The sequence below is a fragment of the Myxine glutinosa genome, unplaced genomic scaffold, assembly GCF_964187855.1.
Source record: "Myxine glutinosa unplaced genomic scaffold, kmMyxGlut1.1 SCAFFOLD_1728, whole genome shotgun sequence".
NCBI classification, from domain to species: Eukaryota; Metazoa; Chordata; class Myxini; order Myxiniformes; family Myxinidae; genus Myxine; species Myxine glutinosa.
Window position 1 is genome coordinate 9,840 of NW_027617823.1, and position 26,806 is coordinate 36,645.

Consider the following 26,806-nt stretch of genomic DNA (forward strand, 5'->3'; position numbering starts at 1 on the left):
TAGTTTTTATTTTATGGTCTTCCCACACCGATTACATACTTTCCCTTTCCTCCTCTTGTCATACAACCTCTCAACTAACTACCTTTGTCTTTTCTCTCCTTGTTTTTAACTCTCTCACTTGCCCTTTTACCTGATTGGATAGCTTGCTTCCTTTTACCCAAAATATTTTATTTTCTTCAGCTCATCCACTCCTTCCTCTTTCATATTATTTACCGATGTGTAGTATTCCCCTTGTACCTACTTTTGAGAATTTTTGTAGAAGGAATAGAAATGCATTTGAACATGTATTTGGTGTCACACGCCTCTGTCCCGTTCTCCCTTCCATAGTCCTGCGTCCCTCCTGTGCAGTAGTGGCCTGCTTGCGGCCATGTCCCCTCCAGCTCTGAGGCAAGTGCGACACGCATCCCTGACCACCGTCTGCTCAAAACTTTCAGCCAACGTTCATCTCCTGTCAATCGAGCCTTCTGTGAGCCGGTCACATGACAACTTGCAGGCTAGTTTGCCGTTGTCAAATCGGTTGAGCTATGAACTTTGGTCACGTGTACAAATGCGGGATTGTCCTTTGATAGCTTCATAACAATCCTTGTGATGTCGACATTAACGTGTGTACTTGGTCGACCACAATGCCTTGTCAATGTTGTATAAACTTACTCCATACTGATGTTATCGTCTTACTTTTTGCAAGTGCGCAAACTGGAGTTTGTGTGTATTCAGTAGATTTCTATTTAGTCAAGATAGCCCCATTCTTTTCAACATACCGTAGACAACTAAAGAAAAATTGTTTTCCCTCTAAATCTTCCTGAGACCAATATCCTTCAAGACTCGAACTGAGTTCAGGGTTGGATGCTTACGGACAATGTCTACTGAGGCCACAATCCATTGATCTCAAAACTGCAATCACTGACAAAATCTGGTCAATCACCACAGCTGAACGTGTCGGAATAACAAAACTTTCCCGTTGAATCCTACAAGTGTACCTGCAATATAGAGGCCGACATCTGGAGCATGTGCTCTAACCCGGATCAAATTGATGGCATTAAAGATGTCTATCTGAAATTTCCATAGAGACCATGCACCATGTGATGCAAATGTGTACCAAAGAACATGTCATTAAAGAAAAAAGAAAAAAAATGGGGGTTTATTAAAACTTTATGGGTATCGTGTTTTAATATTTTTATTTATTTATTTATTTTTGTGCTCACCCGTTACTTGTTGAACCTTAGGAATTGAATGATACCGACACTTGTCTCTTGGTACTTGCTATCAATGTTGCATTTCTCAAAGGCACAGTTCTTTAACATCAAGATATTTTATTAATCCCCTACTGGTTTATCTGGAGGGGCCTAGTACAATCTTTGAATATCTATTAAGATGGCGGAAATTGTATTGGTAGTACAAGTGAGGTGGCAAAGATCTCCGATTGCACAAGCAATGAATGATCGGAGTAGATCGAGTCGCTGCAGCTTAAAAGGCAACAACGAAACTACAATACAATTTCCATCCCCAGCAGAGAGAGTGCGTGCAGTCTGTCGCTAATCATTTGATTTTAACCTAAATATAACTAGTGAGGTACCCGTGCTACACACGGGTGGGAGGCCAGAAGTAAACAGACAATGCAGAAACGGTGAAAGCTAAAGCATGAAACCAATAAATTCCACATTCCTGTAGCACCTTCAGTCGCACACCAGACATGGACAGTAAGTTTGTGAAGGACTTCCATGAAAAACGTACCCGTACGTTCACGTATAGAAACATCGACCATGGGACCGTGGCGAATCTGCATATGGCGATCCGTGAATTTCACGTTCAGAAAGTAGAAACCGTCACGGCATTTCGTCATTCACTTGAACTCGATATCTCTTTTTTCATTCCAAACAGCATAACTCCAATCACAAATTAAATAGCATTAATATAAAAAATAAACTTTTAACAACATTGTTAATGTTTCCTTCATTGTAAAAACTACCAAGTCAACAGTTAAAAGGATTTTGAGCTGACAGGTGTTACGGCCTTTGCAAGTTCGATGGAGACAGCGATCTGTTAGCTTATACACCGCCAAAAATAGCTATGTGGAATTCTCTCATGTAGACATTAAACCCACATCGTTTGAACTTTGGCCAAGGTCATTATTTGCTTTTAATGATGTTTATATACGAATACTAGCCGAAACCACCCGGCGTTGCCCAGGTTCTTTTTGAATGAATTTACTACTATAATTCAGCTTTTACTCGCGGCCGTAGAAGATTGACTACAACAATTCAGCTCAGCTTTTAATTGTGAAATGGGCCCAACCCGGCCGAAGCGGACTCGACCGGCCTCGCCACCTAGCCTATAACCTTCCCGGACCCCGTTCCAACATTTTTAGTTATTTTTGAATGAATTTACTACTATAATTCAGCTTTTACTCGTGGCCGTAGAAGATTGACTACTATAATTCAGCTCAGCTTTTAATTGCGAAATGGGCCCAGCCCGGCCGAGGTGGGCCTCGACCGGCCTCGCCACCTAGTCTCTAACCTTCCCGGGGCCCATCCCGACATTTTTTGTATCAGAGGTTTCCTCCTATCTTTCACCGTTCAGGAGATTAGCGCGTACAGACAAACAAACAAATAAACAAACAAAAACTTTCTTTTATATATGTAGAAAAAAGAAGATAATTGGTTTTGGGTCGTCCTTTCCACATATCTCATGGGATTGCGAGTTGGAGAGACAACCTTGATGGTGGGAGGGGTGTTGGCATTCTCTCAAGGAGGGATTCAACCCATGTCCTTATAAACGGTCTTTGTCCAAGGTCATTATTTTTAACTGTGTTTTCATTCGTCAGGTTGCGATCAGTGCAGCCGTTTGTGCGGTACCCAGGAAAATAACGTTATGCGGGAGTCCAAACCTGAAAATGCTTGAGACCAAAGCTGAAATTGGAAAAACAATATAGCCTATTTTACTCCAGGGGGTCCCAGTATTACCCACCCAAAATATCGTTGCGATCGGTTCAGCCGTTTTTGCGGTACTTTCGAACGGACGGACAGACGGACGAGCATTTGGTAAATTATAGTAAGATGGAACCTTCTTATTAAATTTCTTTGTTGTTTGACTCTCTATCCCAACAGAGATCCGATCCAAGGAGCTTCCTTTTATTCTCTCCTCTTCAACCCTCAGCGCTGAATCTTGTTCCCCTCGGCAGCATCCAAGCCCTGTGTCTCGACGACATAGTCATCAGGCACGCTACGGACACATCGGGAATCTGGCAGGACCCAAAGATCAGTTGCGCAATTACTGACACTTTCGTGGAAGTGTTGTCAAGGACATTGGTTGCATCCCATAACACAGCAACATGCGCAGTGTGGGCAGACGTCCAAACGGCCACACTTTCATTGGCCTGTTTGCAGAAAGGAGACAGGTGTGTTCATTTAGCAAAATCGGGGTTTTTATCGTTTGTGCCAGGATCGAATTGCGAGACGAAGTGAGCCGACAACCTAGTACAGTGTCATTGATTCCCACCTTGGAGTCTGCTTTGCACACACCTGTAGGAAACCTCCTGATCGCACGTTTGAGCGTGCAAAAGGTGTCTGCAAGCTTGCGCCTCATAATTCTGACCACTGACCAAGATTCGATGGACGATGGATAAACGTTGGAGGAAGTGCGGTTGACCAAATTAGCTAAATTATTGATTTTGTTGCATAATTTACCAAGTACATCATTGACAAATGCTATGCGACTTGTGGTTCTATCTCACAAATTTCTCTATTCCCATTGAATCTTGAAGGTCTCCGGCTCTGAAGGCTGGCTTGTCGCAAAATGAGCTATTACTGGTTTGCTCGAGTACCCCGGACCTCCCGAAAAAGTCCAGTGATGATTCCAACATGGAGGAACACCTTGCCAACATGCACAATGCCCTTCGTGAAGAGGTAGCGTTTTTATAGTATTTTTAAGCATCCGAGGCTTGTTGAGGAGCATGGACACACATCACATGCAGAAGCAGCAGAACAAGGACATGGTAGACAATAGGCAAATTGATACAATTTTACATCTGTGTTGTTGACTCGAACTGCAGTTCTATTTAAGTTTTGGATATAGTCAGGTTCACTCTGTCAATAAATTTATATTTCGTTCAAAATCATGGTAGATTAGCAAACCTATACATTTTTGGAAAGGTTATAGCATAAGGAAACTAAAAATCAATGTTTACATTTGGAGAGATACCTGTATGGTGGCCATTTTGGATTTTCAAAATGGCCACTGTAATATACATCTTTTGTTCTATTTCTGCCTCTAATTACCCTAAAAACTTTTTAAAATATACTAAACCTATATTTTCAGGGACAAGGAATCCAATGAAAGTATCAAATTAGTGCTATGGGGAATGGTAAGACACGAATCAAAGGTTTTGAATTGCAAAATACTGTCTTTATATTCGCGATAAGTTGCATAATAAAATACATGTTATCATTTTGTACAGGCAGTTAATAACATCAAAATGTGTCACAATAATTCATATCACCAAACGTACACAGGCAGTCAGCAAAATCATATATACACATGCAGTCAGTATAACTTCACATCTACACAGGCAGTCAATGGCATCAAACATACACGATTACAGAATATGCCATTTAGAGTTCGTCATCACTCATCACTGTCCTGTGTGTCGTATCCGACAATATAGTCCGCATCGTTTTCACAGTCCGTTCCACACAAGCAAAGGTCGGTCAAATTGATTGGCAAGTCGAATTTGGTCGAATGGTCGATCGAATCGAATTCGATGAATCAAATCGAATCGATCGAATGGTCGAATGGTCGATCGAAGCGATTGGTCGAATGGTCGAATTGGTCGAATGGAATTGGTCAATTGGTCGAATCGAATTGGTCGGAATTGGCAAATGTAAACATTGATTTTCAGATTTTCCATGTAATAACGTTTCCAAAAATGTATAGGCTTGCTAATCTACCATGATTTTGAACGAAAAAACATAGTGAACCTGACTAATACTTGAAACTATCTAAATATTACATGGGATTGAGGTTTTTTGGGGGGGTTTTTAAAAATTCATTTATTTTTACACGTGTAATCTGCGCACTATCTTGTGTATTTTCTTGCAGCTTCCAAGATTCTTTGTCTCGAGCCACAACTTCTCTATTTACTCTGAAAACTTGGTTTTTATCAACAATATTCTACATCTAACAATACGGTACTGATTATTAAGTTCGCAACTTTCTCGGTCACTCACCAGTCTGCATCGACCCCCACCGCTCGTAGCTCACGTATAGACTCCACAAACAGTCGCCTTTTATTATCTTTTTTTATCTTTTGTTCGTTTATTTCTGTCGGCTTTTCTTGTAGCTGATGCAACTTGAAGAAATTTAGTTGTAGACCTTTTTGGTAAGTTGCCTTTCTCATAGCTGTTCTATACACCTTACTATGCCTAAGGCACCCATTGTTTTTCTTTTTCTATTTGTTTTGGCCTCCTGATGGTTGTTTTAGTTTGCTTGCTTAGCACTTGTTTTGAAATTATTTTTAATGACAACGATGGTGCAAGTCTTCTAACTTGTGCTTGAAATTTCCTCTCTATGCAGGGGCCTGCTGCCATACCGAATCTGCGTAAAAGCCGCACGCCTCGTATGCTCCCTCTATTTCATCCATGCTAAGGTTGAAGTGCTCAGCCTGGATGTGAGCCAACACGACTCTACAGTGCAAGCACGCTGGCGATTACGTGCTCTTCCCTTCCATGTCCTTCCGCTCTACCTCTTCCAGCAGGGCAAGGCGTCCTCGTACCGGTAACTTGTTCATCCTCTGTTTGAAGGCCCTTTTTCCACACTTTGGTTGCCTTTTGTCTGGTTGGTCATGTACCTTATCGACACGTCTATACTTTGGGGGTTGGTTGGGTATGAGGTGATACCTTGATACCCCCACCACAAGAGGGTATTGCATTTGGGTCTGTGTCCGCACAGAACGTGAGTATGTCTATTAATTTTCTATGTAAATGTGATTACGTCTATTAATTATGTACCATTGGAATGTGAGTACATCTATTAATTACATACTAGTTATGTCTATTACCACCAGCACACAAACCCAACACAAAAGTCCTGGTGAGAGTCTGCAATGCTCTTTCTAGTTTTGTACTTTTAAAACTTTGCATCGGATTTAAAAAAATTTTGGGGTTTTATTTTTTTAATTGATTGATGGTTCAAGGAAGCGAATGTTCATACTGAGGCTACAATGATGGAAGTTTGGAATTGCCCCAACAATTTAAAAAATATTTGGTAGTCTGAATTTGTCTTTTAAAATTTTAGTCTCTAACGTCTTCCTATCCACACCCGCTCCAGAACATACGACGCTTATTCTACATTCTACGTTGGACACGATGGGTTGGTTCATTGTCACAAATTGGACAAGGTAAGATTTATTTCATTTTTTGTTGCTGGAGGCATTATGTTTTTGGGTTGTCCATCCGTCCATGATAGGTTTTCGTTACCGCAATAACTTAAGAATGGCTGAAAGCATTCAAGTCAAACTTGGTACAAGTTTGTGTAATGATGCAAAAATGATCTGACTGAATTATGGGGTCAAGAGGTCAAAGGTCAGATGTCTCATTCAGTAAAAATTATGTTGCTGTGCTAACTTGTGAAACGATGAAGGGATTTTGACCAAACTTGTTATAAGTATTATATGTTATGTATAAATGATGTAATAATGTGGGCAGAGGCATATCGGTCGACGTCAGAGTGCCGTTCTCGTTTATTAGTAATTTTTGCTTTTTTTGTTATTCTTCTCTTGATCCCCCTTGCCCTGTTTTCTTGATTGGAATGCCGCACACATTTTCTATTGGACAGCTAATGCCGGTCCCACCGATGCCGGAGAAACGACGAGGCCCGCTCCTTGCGCTGTTTGGGTTGCTCCAGGTGAAAGAGAGCCAGCCAGCCTTGTCGTGCCTGGACGCTCTGGTGATGAATTTGATGATGCCTTGAACTTGGTGTGCAAGTGTTTGCAAGATGGACAGTAAGATAAAGCGTAAACAAAGCCGACTCTACATCGATGTTGTTCGCACAATTGACTCGTACCAAACCAGGTGGCTTCATTCATCTCCCATTTCATCCTCCTTGGGCGGATATTGTAGAAAGGGCCATCTCGCCCACTTCCAGGTGTCAAGAATCGTCACTGCAGAGCTATATGATTACATGTTGGTGCACTGCTCAGATTTGCGTTTCCTGTCGACGTATTCAGGTGTGCGGCCACGTTGCCAGATAGAGACTGATGCTTTGCTGCCTGGTATGCACGCTTCGGGTACACACAGGTGGTTTTGTCAGAGTTTTTTTTCAGCCCATAGGTGTGCAGTTAAGATTCCTCATTTCACTGAGCTGTGCGTGTTCTCTTTTGGCAGCCTGCTTGTAGTTGGGCGTTTGATTGTACATAGTTTGAGCGATTAAAATGAATCGCAGTCATCGTATAGTACTTGCTGCATCACTGCAAGTAAAGGGGAGTCTTCATATGTAATGGGAGAAACTGAACACTCCCCCACCCCACCCCATGACTTTTTCTTCCCATATGCCCTATTAATTACCCTTCATCTCAAACTGCACCTCCATCCTCCTCCTATATCTTCCTTTGTCCAGCTGTTCCACCTCTGTTCCCCCATGTATTCGATGTAGAGGAAGCCTCAAATGTAGAGACCAATTGGTTAAACTGTTTGATGTGTTAATAGGTTCCCAAGTCAAATGAACTGTATTGGGTAAACATATAAAGGTGACATGATCTCATCTGCATTACTTGTTTGAAAGGAACCTGTCTCAGGTAGATACCAGGGTTTGGGATGAGCTTCAAAGGCCAATATTGCACCAGTTTGTTGTTGCTAACAGGGTATGATGTTTGGAAGGTGTGTTCCAGTAAATGTGGGTAATTTTACACTTGCGGTTGGTGGTTTATTCCGAGCCTGTTGTGAACTCTGCTCTGAGGGTCGATACTATGCCATCGCAATTGTGACAATCGGTGACCGTTGTTCACTTTGCTTCCTGGCTGTTTGCAGTGATTCTTATGTTTGATGTCAAATCGACCGCCGGGGCGAAACCTGTAACCTAGATCTAACCACACCCTTCCTGATGCCGATTTTTCTTCCTGCTTTCTCTGCATCGAGACATCTCGGGAATGGTTTGAAAAGCCCCGGCCTCAGAGTTTCTTTCTGCGCTACTTGCCGTGAACAGACCCATGTATGAATGCTGCTCTCTTGTAGTCGTTTGTGCCGTGCCAATAACAGCCTGATGTCAGCTTCACTTGTCCTCTGTCCTGTGCCTTTGGTGGTGTTAAATTAAATAAATCGCTCTTGATGTCCTCGGGTGTTTTGTTCTTTCTTGCGGTAAGGGGTTCACACCTCTGGGACGTCGAGTAAGTTTCTCTAAGGCTGAACAAAATGTGCAATTTTGTTTTCATGTACTTTGAAGCTTTCCTAATTTTTATAGGTTTTCGGTCGTCGTCCGTGCACTTGCTTTTATGTTGGTGCACAAATGGATTGTCGCATTGTGTTCCACTCTCATCAACCTTTCTCTGCGGGGGGACAGTCGCATGCTTGGAAGGTCAATCTTAATTATTCTTATTATTATTATTATTACTGTTATTTTTTTAACCTTCTCCATTCATTCAGAATCTGAGCTTGGAGCTTTAACCAGGTCCCTCGAGTGGTGCCTTTTGGCCACAAGTCCAAAGAAAGTTGGCCTGTATTGGTTGGTGATAAAGGGATGAGACATTTGATTGCCAAAGACTTGCTGGAGATGGTTTGTTCATTGCATCGTTGTCCGCATGTTTATTGTCTACCACTCTACAGCGATTAATGGGGTGGAGTAAACCAGGTTAACACCGTTAAGTCCATGTAACTTGACTGCCTTGTGGTCTGTTTGAAAGAATGCTTCACTTCAATGATAAGTGTATTGCCACCAGCAGGGGGCAATGTCATGCGACATTCTCTCGGATTTATTTTGGAGCAGAGGATAAGCCAGATTTTTGCAGATCCCTGAATTTGGACCATATCTGAAAACCAGATCCCTGAATTTGGACAAGGACGCTAAGGATACAATGTGGTAGGTTTTTGAAAAGAGTACACCAGAGTCTTGATTAATCAATGGTTAAAGCCTCTGCTCTGAGTTGGCGTTTCAAACCCATATCCCAACTGGGTCATACTGAAGATTTAAAAAATGGTTGGTGCTGCTTCCTTGTTTGATGCTCAGCATTTGAAAATGTAGCACTGACATAGCCATAGGTTGACAGACATTTCACAGGTTTTGGGCCTAATGGCTGCCTCCTGTATTGCATTTTCTTGGAAGGAAACTTTTATTTTTATCCCCACGCTTGTTGAAAACGAACAAAAAACAACAACCTGGTACCCCCTATTCTATCCCGGATTATTATGTGCTGGTACCTTGACCAAAATCTTTGCTTTGTGGTTTAATTGCAGTGTAATTATCAAATGCTGGGATGTGGACATGGCACAGGCCTCTCTATGCAGGGTCCTTGTGATGTTTCCTGGGGTGTCCTTTCCTAATTGATTTGATTTTGAGATTTCTGCACCTCTCGTGCTAACCAAGTTTTATTTATTGCAGTGACATTTCGTTACCTGCACACCTCTAGGTTAGATTAACTAAAATAAGGTGTAGAGCGTGCGTGTCTTTGGAATGTAAATTGCAAATGAATTGACCAACAACATGCTTTTACTTTTGTTTGTAAGTTGATGGCCTAAATGACTTTTTTATGCAGTCTCAAGCTCATGGAGGTGGTGTTACACAAATCATGCATACAGACATTAGACCACACCGAACTTTACCTCAGACTAATACTGCCACGTGACCAAGGGGGAAGTTGCACTTCTTCCTGTTGTCGCCATATTGTGATATTCTTTTCTCTCTGCAGTTACAGGGGCAATCAAAAAAATGTTTCCCCCATGTGAGGTCAGCCCATGGAGTATAACCGTGCTCAATCCTCCATAATGAGCATCAACCGAGGAAGTGGCACGTACCATTTAAAATATTTTACCACTTGACCAGGGTCATAATTGAACCTCCAAGAATGGGAGCGGCCACTCCAGCCACAACACCACTGTGTGGTTATCGAATATGTCCATCGACCTCTTAAAAAGAGCTCACCTGGCAGTTTCATGATGGTGTGGTTTGGTTTTGATGTCCATTTGAGGTCTATTGGAAGAAAAACATTCAACTGCCCTTGTATTTTTCACAAAAAAAAAAAATCTGAATTTATTCATTTTAAACGAAACGGTTCAAATTTTCAAATTTGTGATTTAACTACCCAGTATGGGTTTATAATGTGAGCTGTTCTTTTCATTTGGGTCATTTGCACAAGTGCGACCAGATCTGCTTGAGGCTTTATTTATTTATTAAAAGCATCTCCTAACTTCCTCAATTTCCCACATGAATGTCAAAATGAGGACTGTGAATTTCTATTGGCTGCAATGTTAGCTACTTGTTTCCCACAGTGGTTATGGTACTCCAACGTCATGTTTGTTTCTTCCACTGGTCTGTCTGTTCACTGATGCAGATCAATGTGTCTTGATGCACATGATGTTCTTATTATACTTTTTAATGAAGTCTGTTGACAGCAAACTCTAAAAATGATTAAATTATTCTAAATGACCCATATTCCAACCACAATGACCACTCGCTCAATATCGTTCTGAAAATCCTGATAACTCGTAGCAACGAGACGAGTAATGTTCTGCAGACCTGAATACAAGAATGTAATCGGTTTGTGGCCTATGGGCATCAAAATGGATGTCACATTGATGCAATGACCCTGGTTACATATGGTTCCTACAGTCTAAATGATCTGGTAAAATTTTATTTACTGCCGTTATTTAATTTCCCCATATAAAATACAAGCACAAAAAATTAATCAAAATATTATTGTTTTTATTTTCATAAATGGATCTCAACATTGGGCAGACATACACCAGAAGAAAGGGGGTGATAGACCAAGGAGCTACCAATACCAACCTGTGTGCTTTAGGAAAGGAGAAGGTCATGCACTGTGGCTGTGGATGATGCTTGATCTTTATCGTCGGTGCTATTGAAGTGTGATAGATTCAACTTGGATAGAAGACCGTACTTGGACCTACTGCATTCCAGAAGACCGTCAAATGCAGTCTTCAAAAACAAACAAAAAAAAAAAACCATACTAGCAAATGGAGGCTAGGCCGGAAGACAAAATGGAGGCCAACCGAAAGAACATTGAGGCCTGTTTAAGTTGTGGTGGATTTGGAGACCAGTATCAAGGCTGGTGTGTGTGAAATGGCAGAGGTCGGTATGGCATTGGGGTGGGGGGAGGGGGCGTTGGGAGAGATGGAACGTGAGGCTGGAGTGGTAAGAGTATAGAGACCCTCATGAGCAGTGGGGTGGAGGCCACCATGGCAAATAGTGTAAATATATCCATTGTAGAAAGGTGTGTGCTAGGCAAGAGTGGATGCCTGCATGGTGGACAGAGTGGACCCTGTGGCGAGTAAAGGGTTAGATAGTCGAGGACAAGGACCCTTTGGGCAGTGGAGTTGTAGAGCCAATGGTGGCCAGGTTATAGCCTATGAAGGGAAAGTAGAGCCCACAGGGTCTCGTGTTGAGCCCACGGGAATTGTAGTGCTAAAGACCATGGGGTGTTGCAAAGTTGAGCCGGACATGGTGTAGCAGTACATCAGACACCACAGGGATTAGTACAGTGGAGACCATCGGGTCACGGTGTAGCTTATAGAAGACAATGGGGGTGAAGTGCAGCAGACACCAGACCGAGTGAATGTTTAGGCCCTGTCCTATAAGAGGAGATGTTTGTGCCTGGTGGCTACAGTGGCTGATCTGATGGAGTATCTGCAGCCCCAGGAGATGGAGCTGACAGACAGCATTGGGTGCAGTGACCTGGTGGAGGGGAGTGATCCTCTGGAGGAGCAGGCGATCTTTGCCAGGTTCGTGGCCACACGCACGCATGGTGTGTAGGAGGGGACTAGCCAGGTAAAGGGTTTTTAGGTGGAGGCTCCTCACAGTGGTGTGCGTGTGCTTGTGCGTGTATTGAGAGTGATGTGAACACAGGTTGGCTGAGTGGAAGGAAAGAGGAAAAACACCACGTCGGAGAAATTGTTACAAATAGGGTAAATTATAGGTGGGGCAACTCAGCAATGGACGTTGCTCACCCAAACTAGACTCGGAGAGCTGAGAAGGAAATATGGGTAACGATGCCGGCATCTGTGGCCGCCCCAGGTTTGGTCGAGGTTGATGGGCTGCTGCATGTGCCTGTGCTGGTCACATGAGCCTTGGAGGGAACGTGGGGGCCACTATGGACATTGCTATCAAGAGGGCCAAATTAACCAGCAGCGTTCAGGGTTCTGGAGCCCAGAGAGAGGTGATAAAAGAGGAGGGGACATAGGAACATTTAAAACGTATTTCCAAATTGTGTGGGTTAATTGGCATCTTGAAAAAAAATGATATGTGATATTTGAGAATTTTAGAGATTTACATTGTTGAATTCTCAAGTCTTTGATGACAATAGCATGAGATGTGCCTTTCTCCTCCCTTTTCTTGTTGCAGCAGATTTTGGCGAAGTTGAGACTGAGTGAAAACTGTGTTGATGCGTGAGGCTGGAAAAAGTTGAATTGTCGGCCAAATTTTTGGTGTGCATGGTGTGAAGAGTAGTGTTTAGAGCAACACCCACTGAAGGAAGTTGGTATTTGCCAGTTCGGGTTTCGAGGATGTGGAATGTAATTGGGCATGTCAAATTGGTGGTGGAATTACAAACGGATACTTTGTGGCCTGGGAGTGTGACTTGAGAGTTAGGAGAGCAAGTATTGAAGGAACCAAGCCTTGGGCTCTCTTGATTGGCTAAGAAGCCAGGAGGGTTAATTATTTAGGATTAAAGACCCAGGTGCCTAAAAGAGAGGCCCTTCAGCATGTTTGTGCCAGACAGCCTGTCACGTTGAGCCAGGGTGCGTCCCATAATTACTTCGGGAGTGTGAAGAAAACTGCAGGTTAACCCCAAGGTCTTGGGTGCCATAGCAAGATGGGTGAGTAGGCCTGAGTCAGGGCCACACAATCAAGCCAACTAATTGTGCCAAATCACAGATTCAAGAATAATTGAATACAAGGTGTGGGTAAATAGTGGGTAAAGTAGTGGGTAAATTGGTCATCAAGACCATTGTAGTGAAATTGAAATAGAGGTTTTCATTATGCACGAGGGTAATATTACATCCTCTGATCTGCACTATAATAGATGCCCACCACTGCCAAGGACAGATTAGGGAAATTGGCATTTGAGAGGACCCAGGGTAGCTGCCACCTGGCTGGCCACCCTCTCCACCACATCAGTCACTAACCTTCCCAGCTGCATCACCATTTCCTCCCCAAAGAAAGGAGTCCACATAAGTGCATTGTGAGTTGTGGAAGCCCCTTCCACCGTTAACCAGATTCCCCTCAAAGCTGAAACCACAATACTGATAAGTTGATTAATCCTAATGATATAACATGCGGAATGGCTGCGTGTGCGGAAGGCCTCTTACCCGACATCTTTGGAGTTTGTCTCCGGCGGTCTCATGGAACCCGAGACCGAGTACATTGAAACAACACAATTCTTGTGTTGAACGGTTGTTGTGGCAATCGTGCAGAACAACTGCCTGGAATTTCCACCTTTGACACCGTGTGGCTTGAGGAGGCTGGAATTTCCACCTTTGACACCGTGTGGCTTGAGGAGGCTGGAATTTCCACCTTTGACACCGTGTGGCTTGAGGAGGCTGGAATTTCCACCTTTGACACCGTGTGGCTGGAGGAGGCTGGAATTTCCACCTTTGACACTGTGTGGCTTGAGGAGGCTGGAATTTCCACCTTTGACACGTGTGGCTTGAGGAGGCTGGAATTTCCACCTTTGACACTGTGTAGCTTGAGGAGGCTGGAATTTCCACCTTTGACACCGTGTGGGTTGAGGAGGCTGAAATTTCCACCTTTGACACTGTGTGGCTTGAGGAGGCTGTAATTTCCACCTTTGACACCGTGTGGCTTGAGGAGGCTGGAATTTCCACCTTTGACACTGTGTGGCTTGAGGAGGCTGGAAATTCCACCTTTGACACCGTGTGGCTTGAGGAGGCTGGAATTTACACCTTTGACACCGTGTGGCTTTAGGAGGCTGGAATTTCCACCTTTGACCGTGTGGGTTGAGGAGGCTGGAATTTCCACATTTGACACCGTGTGGCTTGAGGAGGCTGGAATTTCCACCTTTGACACCGTGTGGCTTGAGGAGGCTGGAATTTCCACCTTTGACACCGTGTGGCTTGAGGAGGCTGGAATTTCTGCCTCCTTGACACCCCCATGTCATCACGATTGGTAAACATAATTATCATGAACTGTTTTTAAAATGTAAGGAAGAACAGCAATTGTAGACGAATATGACAGGACAGTATGAGCCTTATTGCAATGTCTTCTGGACTTTTTGGTGAAACGAGTCTAAGACCCAAAATGAAATACGTGAAGGTTTCCAAGAGCATTCAAGGCATTCGTTAGTTCTTGGGAGTCCATATACCACCATGTTTCCTCTGGACTAGATAGTGGCCGTCCCCTCTCTCTATTGGGGCAGAAACTTTAACTTAAACTTACAACACACTATGGCCTATCATTTCATAAAGGTTCCACTGCATATTTAGTTTGTGCAAGCATATGGGGCAGTCGGCTTAATATCCTGTCCAAAATGGAGTAATGCCCCTTGATGAAACGTCCTTTTTTTTTTAAGCAATAGGATGAGCCTGGGTTCTGGAATCCATCCCAGATTCGATTCTCTTTCAAAAGAGTATTGACCATAATGTGAAAGTTTCTTTATCCACCATGTTTTATTTTGGGATGCAGCTGTGCGTAAATATCCCCCTGTGTGCGAGTGTGTCACAAGGCCCTAAAGGCGAACACCCCATCGTGGCACACCCAATAACAACCATCCCAGGTGCCAATAATATTTACAAATGCGTGCCTCGTATCCAAGGTCAAAACGAAAAATGCTTTTGCTGTGACTAAACTTCTGTCATCACTAAATTTAGCACAAACAGGTTTTGAATTTGATTAAACTGATTAACTACAAACAAGGGAGTGTGGGTCGGAGATCCCCCAATGCAAGAGGGTTTTCCACAGATAAATTGTGGATTTATTATTAACTTACACATTATATAGGCCTGCCCAACAAGATGGGTGATCGGATGAGATGGTAGGGCCCTATACTACTAATACTAACACGAATACTACTTTCATAGAACATGATACCCTGCACAGTGTTTAAGTATATATACTTCAATTTAAAATACTATAATGATTTTAATGATCGTTTAAAAAACCCTGAAGTTTTGTGCTACTGAAGCAGCTTCTTATATACACCCCGCTATAGAACATGTCCAAGTACTGCAAAACTGGAGGGAATGATATTCAGTTTATTATCTCGCTCCTCTCTGCACATGAGCGATGGAGACAAAGTACTGCTAAACGGTGGATTTGTGTTCCGATTCATGTTGGAAATACTACATTCGTTTTTAAATAAGTTGTTCCACGTTCATAAACTGAAAAGGCAGATGGATGTGAACCAATTGCTTAACCATGCCCTTCGCTTCACGTGCATGGGGTAACAACAACAACAACAAACAACAAACAACAATCCTTTGATGAAAATAATAAATGGAGACAACAATCTTGAGGCCCACCAGAAAGCTGTGACATCATCCAGCATGGTTAATGCTTCTATAAAAGTGTACTTTCGATTCGGCCTAACGAAATAAATGAAGTTTTAAGTAAATTTACGTATCATAAGATGGATTGTAAGACTGTTTAAATAATCTGATGAAGTTTGATGATTAGCAAATCATTGAGAGTGGGGATAGGAAAAGGAACTGCATCTATATAATAAAACAGGAGTGTCTGTCTGTCTGTCTGTCCGTCCCCAAACTACTCCCTCAGTTTTGGGGCTAGCTCCGCCAAACCTTGTGGAACGTTTTGGGGTCCCAGCAGATGTAAAGTAGGTAGGAGCTTTCATAAATTCCTCGATAATATTATGATTTGAAATTGACTCATTACTGAGCTGCTCTGAATCCGGAAGTGAACACATTACGATAATGAGCTGGTTTGATAATATCTCCATACAATCGTCATTTAACACTTTTGTTATAGTATCAATTTGTGATTGCAGTTATGTTGTTTGAAATTGAATGAACAAATTAAGATTTTGAATTTCCAACCCTACTGACCTGCTCCATGCCACTTCCGGATGTTACTTCAGCAGGGATTTAAATATTTATTTATGTCACTAGTGTTGGTAAAAGTTTATTTTTTATATTAATGCTATTTAATTTGTGATTGGAGTTATGCTGTTTGGAATGAAAATAGAGATATTGAGTTCAAATGAATGAGGAAATGACGTGATGGTTTCTACGTTCTAAACGTGACATTCACGGATTCGCCATATGCAGATTCGCCATTGACTGGGGAAAAAAACCATTCAGACGGTATGTTTTTCATGCAAGTCCTTCACAAACCTGCTGTACATGTCTGACATTCCACTGAAGATGGCACAGGAATGTGGAATTTATTGGTTCATGGTTTCCCAATTGCAGTTTTTTTTTTTTACCTAAGTCTTTCGCAAACCTGCTGTCCATGTCTGATGTGACTAAAGGTGGGACAGGAATATATATATATATATATATATATATATATATATATATATATATATATATGTATATATATATATAGTTACGTTTGTATGGGGTCGACAATGATTACCTTAGAGCCAGGTAGAGTGTATAGATTAGTGTTCCCTGGCGGTCGTGAAGAAGAAGAAACCCCATGTAATAAGTGGGGATCCAGTAGACCGTGTGTCATGAAAGAGTATCTTTGTCCGCATGAGGGCTGGGGCTTGTTAATTAGCGAGGGATTATGGGTAATTGATTCCCTGTTTGTAATTACCTCTGTAATTTATTCCTTTGTTCTTTATGACACTGCACTAGACACCTAGCCAGAAATTGCCCATTAAACACACTAATTAATAAAAACTAACTGGAAATCAGGCATCGAGCGCTACCGCGGATAACATTGACTGGGTAACCACACAGGCACGAAAGATCAGTGAGGCCATGCTGTCTTCCCCCCCCCCCCCCCCTTCTCCAAGAGCAGGGGGGGGACAGATTTGGGGTAGGGGTGTTTGGGGGGGGGGGGACAACAGAGTTGGGGTTTTTTTGGGGGGGGGGGGGGGGGAGATTTCTGAAGTACCTACAACCACATTTTGGGAAATCTAGGTTTTACAGTTCGACAGTGAAAGAAAAACATACAAACAAACACTTGAAAATATGTATATAAGGCCGAAAAATATATATTTCTGGTCTCTGGTCAGCGCGCACATCGATTTTGACCCTGCGCGTCAACAATTATTTTTTTTTTTTTTTATTTCCAATGGTACCTACAACAGTGCGTGCCGTCTATATAATATAGAGCACAATAAACATAAACAATTCCACGCCGCCTCAAGTATTCGCGTATACTTGAGGCGGCGCCGGGACAAGATAATTGCAATAAAGTGAGCCGTGACGTCACGTTCTCGCCGAAAACGCGATTTCGAGCGTGAGGAGCCATATAATGTATGCATGTTTCCGGGCCGGCGTGCTATCTCGGGACATACGGGTCTGTGATGGTCGCCATTGGTATTGACGTTCGCGCACGGTTCTCCCCTACAAAACCACGTCTAGATTGTCGAAATCCAATCAGCCGTTCCAATGATATGAGTGGTATTGTGTGCCGTGCCATCATGAATCCAATCGGTGGGTTATCGTCATTTATTGAAACAAAGACGTTCTTTGTCGGGTTCGTGTGAAGCAACCAGAAGGGTGCGAGAGCTGTGGGTGGTCTCGTTAGTTAGGCCTGGATCCTATCTCGTTTGTCATGAACTTGCAAGTGTCTGTGATAATCTGGTGGACTGGGAGAAGAGATCGTGGGAGACCATCGGCATGGATTCAAGCGCTTCCTCGTTAGCCCAGCTGCGAATGCGCCGATTTGAACCACACCATACAGCCCATCTGTGCATGCGTGGCTTTGATACACATGCAGCGTGTCATCCCGTACACGAAGATTGGTCCAGGGGTGTAGTTATCTGCGAATGCGCGGCTTTGATACACATGCAGCGTGTCATCCCGTACACGAAGATTGGTCCAGGGGTGTAGTTATCTGCGCATGCGCGGCTTTGATACACATGCAGCGTGTCATCCCGTACACGAAGATTGGTCCAGGGGTGTAGTCATTTGAGCATGCGCGGTTTATTCAGCATTCAAATGCTTCGGCAATCACCTGTTAGACCACTTGCGCATGCGCAGTGTTGACGCGATCGACGCATTGGAATGTTTGACGGCACGGCGAGGCGATCTCAAGAACGAAATGGCAGTCTATAATATGCTTGAAGAACTTAATTATTTTCAGAATAAATACATTTTAAAAGAACTTATTAAGCTTGTGTTCATTATTTACAAAAAGGCCGACCTGTCCCATTGGCTGTCTTTAATTTCTCTCTGGACGGCGCCATGGCAGATGAGGAGGACTGCAAGGCATGAGGACACAAAAAACAACACCTTTATATGTGCAATCCATGCTTTTCAAAAAAACAAAAAAACACATCGCCGCATCAATTCTGGAACTTTGGTCTGACCAGAGACCAGCAATATATATTTTTTCGGCCTAATATTTGTTTGTGGATTTTTTTGTGTTTGCTTGTTACTTTCTCAAGGCCGAAACCACCGCCAGGAAAAGCTCACCCAGCCATGTGGCACCGAGAGCTTTTGCGTAGAAGTGCTAAGTGATTGTTCTAAGGCATCCGATGGCGGTTTATCACCTTGAGGATAAGTGGGAAATGTATAGTGCCTGTAAATGTTGTGAATTGCTTGCATTGCCCATCTGTGTTTTCCCCCCAATTCCTTGTTTGAATCTCAATTGCCATTTATCTGCCACTTTCCTGTAATAAAGGCATGAAGTATTTAGTGTTGTGTGTGTTGACTTATCCTACTTGGGTTTGATCTGAGATAGCACTGCTTCTGCGGGTAATTAGCCCAAACGGTTAATTGGTTGATGATGGGGATTAACATCCATTGCACGAGATGGAGATGTTGATTAACATCCATTGCACGAGCACTGGCACAGTTCCCCCCACCCCCCATATACTTCAGTCATCTTGCCAGTATGGTAAACTGACATTGGGCACGATGATCCGAGCGAAGGCGAGTGGTGTAGATGGGCATCCGTGGTCTTTATATAGACACATCAGCCATCGGAGTTATCCGGGCCGTATCGGTAATATCACTAAGTTACGTAACGTAACAATATCACAAAAAATAGTCATCTTGGCTTAAGCACATAATAGATCAGAGACATAGACATACGTATCACTTATAATTGCTTCCTTTCTAATGTATATAGTCCTATCTCCCTAGACTGTTTTAAAAGCACATTGCGGTTACATTCTTCAAGCAGCGAAACTCAAGTAAAACAACAATTGTTGATTATAATGAGCTATTGACGAAATTAGATATAATAATGAGAACAATGTCAAGATATTGACGAAAAATTATCGGCTGTTTTCATTGTGCCAAAAAATAAAAACTATATACAGCATGGTATCTCAAGAAGTTACGGACGGATTCGGCCGACACTTGGTATACAGGTTGGGTGTGTGACGAGGACGAATCGATTCGATTTTGGTGAAGATCCGAATCCAGATACGAGGATGTTTAAGTAATTCTTCACCGTTGAGTGATGGAGCCAAAAACGATATATATCATGATATTAAAAAAAGTTGTGTACTCATTATGACAAAACTTGGTGGACGAGTTTGGTAGGTGATGAGAACAAGCAGATTAGATTGTGATTCAGGTCTGGATCCAGATCTGACCTATCGGTGGAATACAAAACGTAAACTGTTAAGCTTGGTGGAGGTATGCACTCGGCGGAGTACCGTTCTTGATTTTATTGTAAATACGGCAACAATCATAAAATAGAGGCTTGTGCTGGCGTTATCTAGCAACCAGTTCTAGTGTAAGCTCCATTATCTTGAATCACGTGGCCTGCGCTGAGCACAGTACTCCACGAGTATTTTCAGATATTTTTCCATTTACGGAAATTTTCCGACTCTTTTGTAAAAATAAAAATCATTTTGGGATATTGGCTTCTAGTTGCAGCAGCGTGATATACTGTAACTAATATATAAAGCTCTTTCTAATCACTGACTCGCTCGCTCACTGCCAGATTGGCTTTTTATTCATTTTAAAGTTTGCGAGGAAACTGTTCAAGCCTGAGGTAAAGCCGGCTATCCAACTTGATTTTTTATGAAAATGCTGAGTATCTCCTTTCACAATCAGTAGAGATGACGAAAGGCCCATAAACCTGACCTTTCCATGCAAGGCTGCGACTTACCAGAAGTTCATCGGCAATGTACAAGAATTGCTGAAAGTCCTCAAGTAGAGGTGTGTATTTGATCATTTGTTTGTTTGGTTAACAATGGAAAGCAAACGTCACCGTACTGTCGTTTAATACTGTATCCCAAATCCGTGAGCAACTTTTCATGATTTCCAAGGTCCGTCGGTGATTGACGAGTACAAACATATGGACAAGCACACAGGTTGACTCTATTCTGTGAAAGATCAATTCTAAGTGTGCCAGCACCCTTGATTCAGAATTTTGGTCAAGGTGTTTGAGGACGGTGAGTGTGTCCAGGTGTCTATGTTCGCATTTAAGCCGTCTGGCCTGCGTTTGATTCTCAACCCAACTATAAACTGTCATCCTGGTGTTTCGCAGCCAGGGTCGTCCTCTGGGAGGACGTTAAGCAGGAGGACCTTCTGGCAGCACTTGGTGGGTGGACGTTACAGATAGCACAGGGTGTTTAGCAAAAAGTAGGTGAGTTATCAAACGCTGAACAAATAACAGGTTCCTGTTGCCACCAGTCGAACGTCAGGCCTAGCCAGCCAGTTTGTGAAAAACTTAGCCCAAGAGACTTTCCAAACTGACGCTTCACATGTGGGTGGCAATAATTGGGACTTTTTGAGTCCTAGGAGAAGCATTGAATGTTCCATCAAAATGCACACTTCTGATGGGAATTCCCGGTAAGTTCTGTTGACATTCTGTGGTTCGATCTAAATTTGTTTTGGAAAACGAAACGAGGAAGTTGCGTTATGCACATACATGTTTATCCGCCCCACGCTCTCCCCATCCACACTTCCTCTCCCCTTCCAGATTCGAGAAGTGGAAAGGCTGGTCTGTGGTCACTCTCTGTCGAGACATTGAAAAATTCTAGGCTGTTTTCATTACGCCAAAAAATAAAGATTTTGCTTGAATTGTTACTAAACATCTTTTGTCATCCGTGATTGAGCTATTTAGCCTGGGTTCAAATGCCATCCTCGTGTCGCTCAAGCAGGACAACACATGAACGTGTGTGCTGTCCGTTGGTAGGACCTTCAGCTGGACAACAGGTCTGCCAGTACTGGTCGTTGGTGGATGTCAAAGATCTCGAGCTGTCTTTGGCGAAGAGTTATTACCGGTACACTGGACAAATTACAAAATCCTGCCCAAACCTTCTTGCCAATTCCGCAATTGGCTAGCTTGGCGAATATACCAATACCCGTCCTGCAGTGGACTGAAGCTGGCCGAGGATGATGATATCGAAGGGTCATGGAGAGCTTGTACATGTACTACATATACGGCAAAGTCATGAGGAGACATCGGTGTACTTTATTATTAACCGCGTCGCAGACGCTGCTCATAGAGTGCCCTCTGCTGTTGTTGTTCTTCTTCTTGTTCTTGCAGAGAAGACAAAACCTCGAAGCTCCACCCATTCTGGGAACCATAGCTCCACCCATTCTGGGAGAGGCCTCATATAAACAAATATCCACCATTTTATTAACTCGCATAGCTTTGAAGCCTGTTTTGTAGGCCCGTGGTGTCTTCCTCTCTCACACAGTTTTATTTCAAATCAAATTCGATATATCATTTCATTTTTCACAGTCGCTAACATAGTTTTAGACTCGGTTGAAAAAAAACGGGAAGAAAATCCGATGAAAGTTGCCCTTTATAGAACGAAATGAATTCTCGAAGGCCTGTAACTTCAAGTCCATTGAGATTTATTTTTTTTATCGCGGCATGGTCAGTCATACACCGCCCGAAATAACAGACGGGAAAATGCCGAGATATATATATATTTTTTTGTATACAAGATCGAGGCTCGTGAAAGAGCTAACATTAATCACACAAAAAGACAAACCGACACACAAAAAACAAGGGGAGCGGTAGACAAGATGGGGAGAGAGGGGGAAGGACACAAAAGAGAGGGGGAAGGACACAAACACAACATTTGAGAGCAGGGACATCGGGAGGACTTGGGGGGAGGTGGGAGAGGATCAAAACATATGAACCCATATTAAAACATATGAACATAAAACATATGCAAGGACTCTGGGGTGAATTACCGGGGGTAGAAAAGATCAAGGTTTTCGATGGGGGAAGATAAGAGATGGTGGTGAACAGCTGTTTTAAAGACCTGGAGGGAGGAGTGGGATTGAAGGGAGTGGGGGAGTTTGTTCCAGAGGCGGGAGAAAAGGGGAATGAAAGAGTGAAGGTGAGCAGAGAGCCTAGACTTTGGCAGTTTAACCAGAAGAGGGTTGCAGGCAGATCTTGTGCGACCTGAAGGAATATTGGGGGGACAGAGCACAGAGAGAGCTGGGGGAGCAAGGCCGGAGAGGAGTCGGTAGAAGACAGAAAGACCACCAACCTGCCTGCGGTGAGTGAGTGAAAGGCCCTCGGAGTTGACTACATCGCAGGAGATTCCAATGATTCTGAAAGCTTTGGCCTCAACAGCGTGAAGCCGAGCAAGGTGTGAGGCAGGAGCACCAGCCCAGAGGGGGGAACAGTATTCCATTGAGCTGCGGATGAAAGCCTTGTATGTGGTGAGGAGCTCAGGTGTGCCAAGGAAGGACTTCGCACGACGGAGGATGCCCAGTCGGCGACTGGCTTTGGAGGCCAGCTTGGAAATGTGGTTTTCCCAAGAAAGATCATGGCAGATAGTGAGACCCAAAAGCTTGAGCGACAGAACTTCTTGGAGAGGATTGTTGAGAAAGTAGATGGGAGGGTTGTCCAGTCGGTCCTTTCGGAGAGACATTGTAAGAGTGTGAGATTTGTCAGGATTGAAAGACATGTTCCACTTGTTTGACCAGTCTGTGATTTTGTCCAGGTCTGCAGAGAGTGAGGAGGCTGCAGACTGCCGATCTGAGGGATAAGGAATGGAGCGACAGAGAGTAGAGTCGTCAGCAAAGAGATAGAGAGGATTTTCAAGAGAGTCAGAGAGATCATTGATGAAGACCAGAAAAAGCACAGGGCCCAGAACACTACCTTGGGGAACTCCAGCCTGAACAGGAAGAGGAGATGAGAGAAACCCATTCAGGGCCACACGTTGACTACGACCAGAGAGGAAGTCCGCCAGCCATGCGTGGAGATTTCCATGGATACCAAAGGAGGAGAGTTTGGGAGTTTGGGAAAAGCACAGGTACATATTTTGTTTAAATCGCAGCATGGTCAGTCATACACCGCCTGAAATAACAGACGGGAAAATGCCGAGATATATTAAAAATTCGTCGCCACACACGGGAAATTGCCGAGATATATTTTCACTTTGCACAAAAATAACATCAAGTAATCGAATCAATAGGAATGTCCTGTGCCTATAACATCGACGTTATAGGCACAGCTGCATCTAGGCATTGTGTAACATCGACGCGGCTTTTGTTTTAATTAAAACTTTTTGTACTTGTATACTAACGGAAGCCCGTGGTTGAAAGAAGAAGTGGTGGAAGCCTTTTTTAATTAATCTTGTTCTGGGAGATGGGAGATTGTATAAGGAATGTCTGAGCTTTTGTATGCACCTGGCACTTCAATAAAAGAAGAATGTAACATATGAGTTTAACAACTTATTGATTTGTTCAAAAAATTTGATTGGGTAAACTTACCATGCATTATATGAGGACAATTTTCGGCTTCGGAACGAAGTAAAGGCTGTCCACAAAGTCTTATTCCGGTTTGAAATCTTTATTTCAACCAAAGCAAAATAGAAACAATATTTACATTTATTCCCAAGTAAATCCACTCGAAGTCGATTCAAAATTTCTGGATACACAATGTTTTTAGTAAACGTCTTGGTCTGATTTTTGCTTTTTCCTGGTGTTGCATTTACAACTTTCACTTTAAGGTCTGCTGATCGACAAACTCTCAAAAATGTCCCATAAAGTTGGCCATGATCATATGAAAACACAAACCCTCTTGTCTCCTGCTCCCTTTATTGTATGTTTTTGTGTCTGTGCATGTTTTCATGTTCTATGTGTTATCTCTGACACCAGCCTCGACTTGGTAAAACCAAAAAAAAAAATCCAGGCCACCAATAGTTATGCTCTTTTTTTCTTTTCCTTTTTTCCCCCCACACCGTTCCTATAATTTTCTGCTAATATCGAGTCATCAGCGACAGCGTAAACAGAAAAGCACAGGTACATGCTTGGGAGCCTCAGTGGTGTGTGTGTTTCTGTCTATGCTGTCACTGATGACTCTAACAGGTGATGAAACCAGTCCAGCAATTGAGGAGGACGTGTAGCATTGGGATTCGTATGCATGTGCTACTTGTGAATGTCTGCACCTGCAGAGGAACCCGGGTGGAGTTTGAAACAGCAAACCTTGTGTAGCTTTTCTTAGTTGCTTTATGCAGCTTTCTTTGGCAAGAAGAGCATAGCAGCAGCTAATTTACATGCACATACACAAACACATACACACGCATACATGCATACACACAAGCGCACTCACATACACACACACGCGCACACATACACACACATGCGCGCACACATACACACGCCCACACACATACACACACACGCGCACACATACACACACGTGCACACACATACACAAGCGCACTCACATACACACGCCCACACACATACACACGCCCACACACATACACACGTCCACACACACACGCGCACACATACACACACGCCCGCCCACACACATACACACAAGCGCACTCACATACACACACACGCGCACACATACACACACATACACACACGCCCACACACATACACACACACACGCGCACACATACACACACATACACACGTGCACACACATACACACACGTGCACACACATACACACACGTGCACACACATAAACACACGCGCACTCACATACACACACGTGCACACACATACACACACGCGCACTCACATACACACACGTGCGCACACATACACACACGCACGCACACATACACACACGTGCACACACATACACACACGCCCACACATACACACACGCGCATACACACCCACACCCCCCCCCCCCCCCCCACACACACACACACACACACATATATATATCTATCTATAATTCCAGTAATCTCTGTGTGTGTGTGTGTGTGTGTGTGTGTGTGTGTGTGTGTGTCTGTGTGTGTGTGTGTTTGTCTGTGACCGCTGTTTCTCGACAACTACCGGTCCGATATACTTGAAACTTGCCAGGTATATTGCTGGGGACCCGAGGATGTGCCTTTTCAAGGTTTGAAATTAATCGGACAAGTAGTTACCGAGCTATGTCCAAAAAACGATTCAACCAATCAGAGAGCAGCGAGCTATCACGTGTGCCGAACGTGGCGAACAGACTCTGCCTCGGACGGCACATTTGAGAGCGTATTCATTTATTTCACGTTGGCAAACTATGTTGGCGTTAAACTATGTTTTAAAACTAATTAAAACTACTTTGCGATTCATCGTAACTGCGATTCGTAACTGCCATTCGCTTTGGCTTTGCGAATGGACCAAACCATTTCATGTAAATAGAGGGGGGGGATTGTCACCGTACTCGCAAGCCGTTCGCTTTGGACCAAACCATTTCATGTAAATAGAGGGGGGGGATATAATTTTAGATATAGATATAGTACGGGCATGCCCTAGTATATATAAAATGGGGGAAACCAATACAGGTGAACCCAAATAATCCTAGTCTTATTTTATAAATACCGTCTATCGACTATGGTACTCTTAAAGTGATAACTTTAGATAATTTTTTGCTGTTGTTCATTTTGATCATTCCACCATGTAATAACATTATTGTGTGGAATTCAGATTATTTTCCTCCTCTTCTTCGATTGTATGCTGCACGGGGCTGCGGGGTAGCATCATTGGCTGAGAGCGTGGCTGTGCTGCTGATGCAGTGTCCCCTGTAGGTGAGGGCAGGAATTGGGAATTTGTTGATGGTGCCGGTGATGGCTCGCCTACTTTTCCTGAAGGACACTGTGGTATCTTTAATGTCCACCAACTAATGCTGACAGATGGGACGCTCGTTTAACGTTCATTCGAGGCTGGGCCCTTCCCTTGCCCCACCATTTTTGAAAGGGTTTTTTGAGATTAGATTCTCTGCCATTTCTTGTGCCTTGTGTCCAGCCTACCTCATTCAGTTTTCGCGATCGGTTTTGGCACACATGTAATTGGTGTTTCAACACAACCCACAACACACTTCTATCACATTTGGCCCATGTGTACCTCGACTTCATCGCACCACAAAATTAGTTTTCACATTCCAAAGCCCCAGGAATATCAAGGTTGGTGATACCTGTAACTGTAATCTTCTTTGCATGAGATGATTTGAAGATTGCTGAAATCGACCAGACAGAGGTGCCCTCTCTCACAACCAATGATCATTCCTCATTGGAATTCCATCAACTCTTTCCTTAGGTACGTGATTCTCTGAAACGCAGAACA

General features: G+C 43.3%; 1 protein-coding gene across 2 annotated transcripts; it reads left to right on the forward strand.

Annotated features, from left to right (window-relative positions):
• The first annotated feature begins 280 nt into the window (after window positions 1-280).
• On the forward strand, window positions 281-8,320 carry CUNH6orf136 (chromosome unknown C6orf136 homolog). 2 transcript variants are annotated; one of them, XM_078769230.1, is made up of 7 exons: window positions 281-466; window positions 3,105-3,394; window positions 3,761-3,902; window positions 5,095-5,183; window positions 5,569-5,769; window positions 6,322-6,391; window positions 6,829-8,320. In XM_078769230.1, the coding sequence occupies exons 1-7, from the start codon at window positions 368-370 to the stop codon at window positions 6,961-6,963; spliced, it is 1,026 nt and encodes a 341-aa protein (XP_078625356.1). In that variant the 5' UTR covers window positions 281-367; the 3' UTR covers window positions 6,964-8,320. The 2 variants fall into 2 exon arrangements, with proteins under 2 accessions (XP_078625356.1, XP_078625355.1); XM_078769229.1 differs by having other exon boundaries at window positions 287-493.
• Window positions 8,321-26,806: the final 18,486 nt, after the last annotated feature.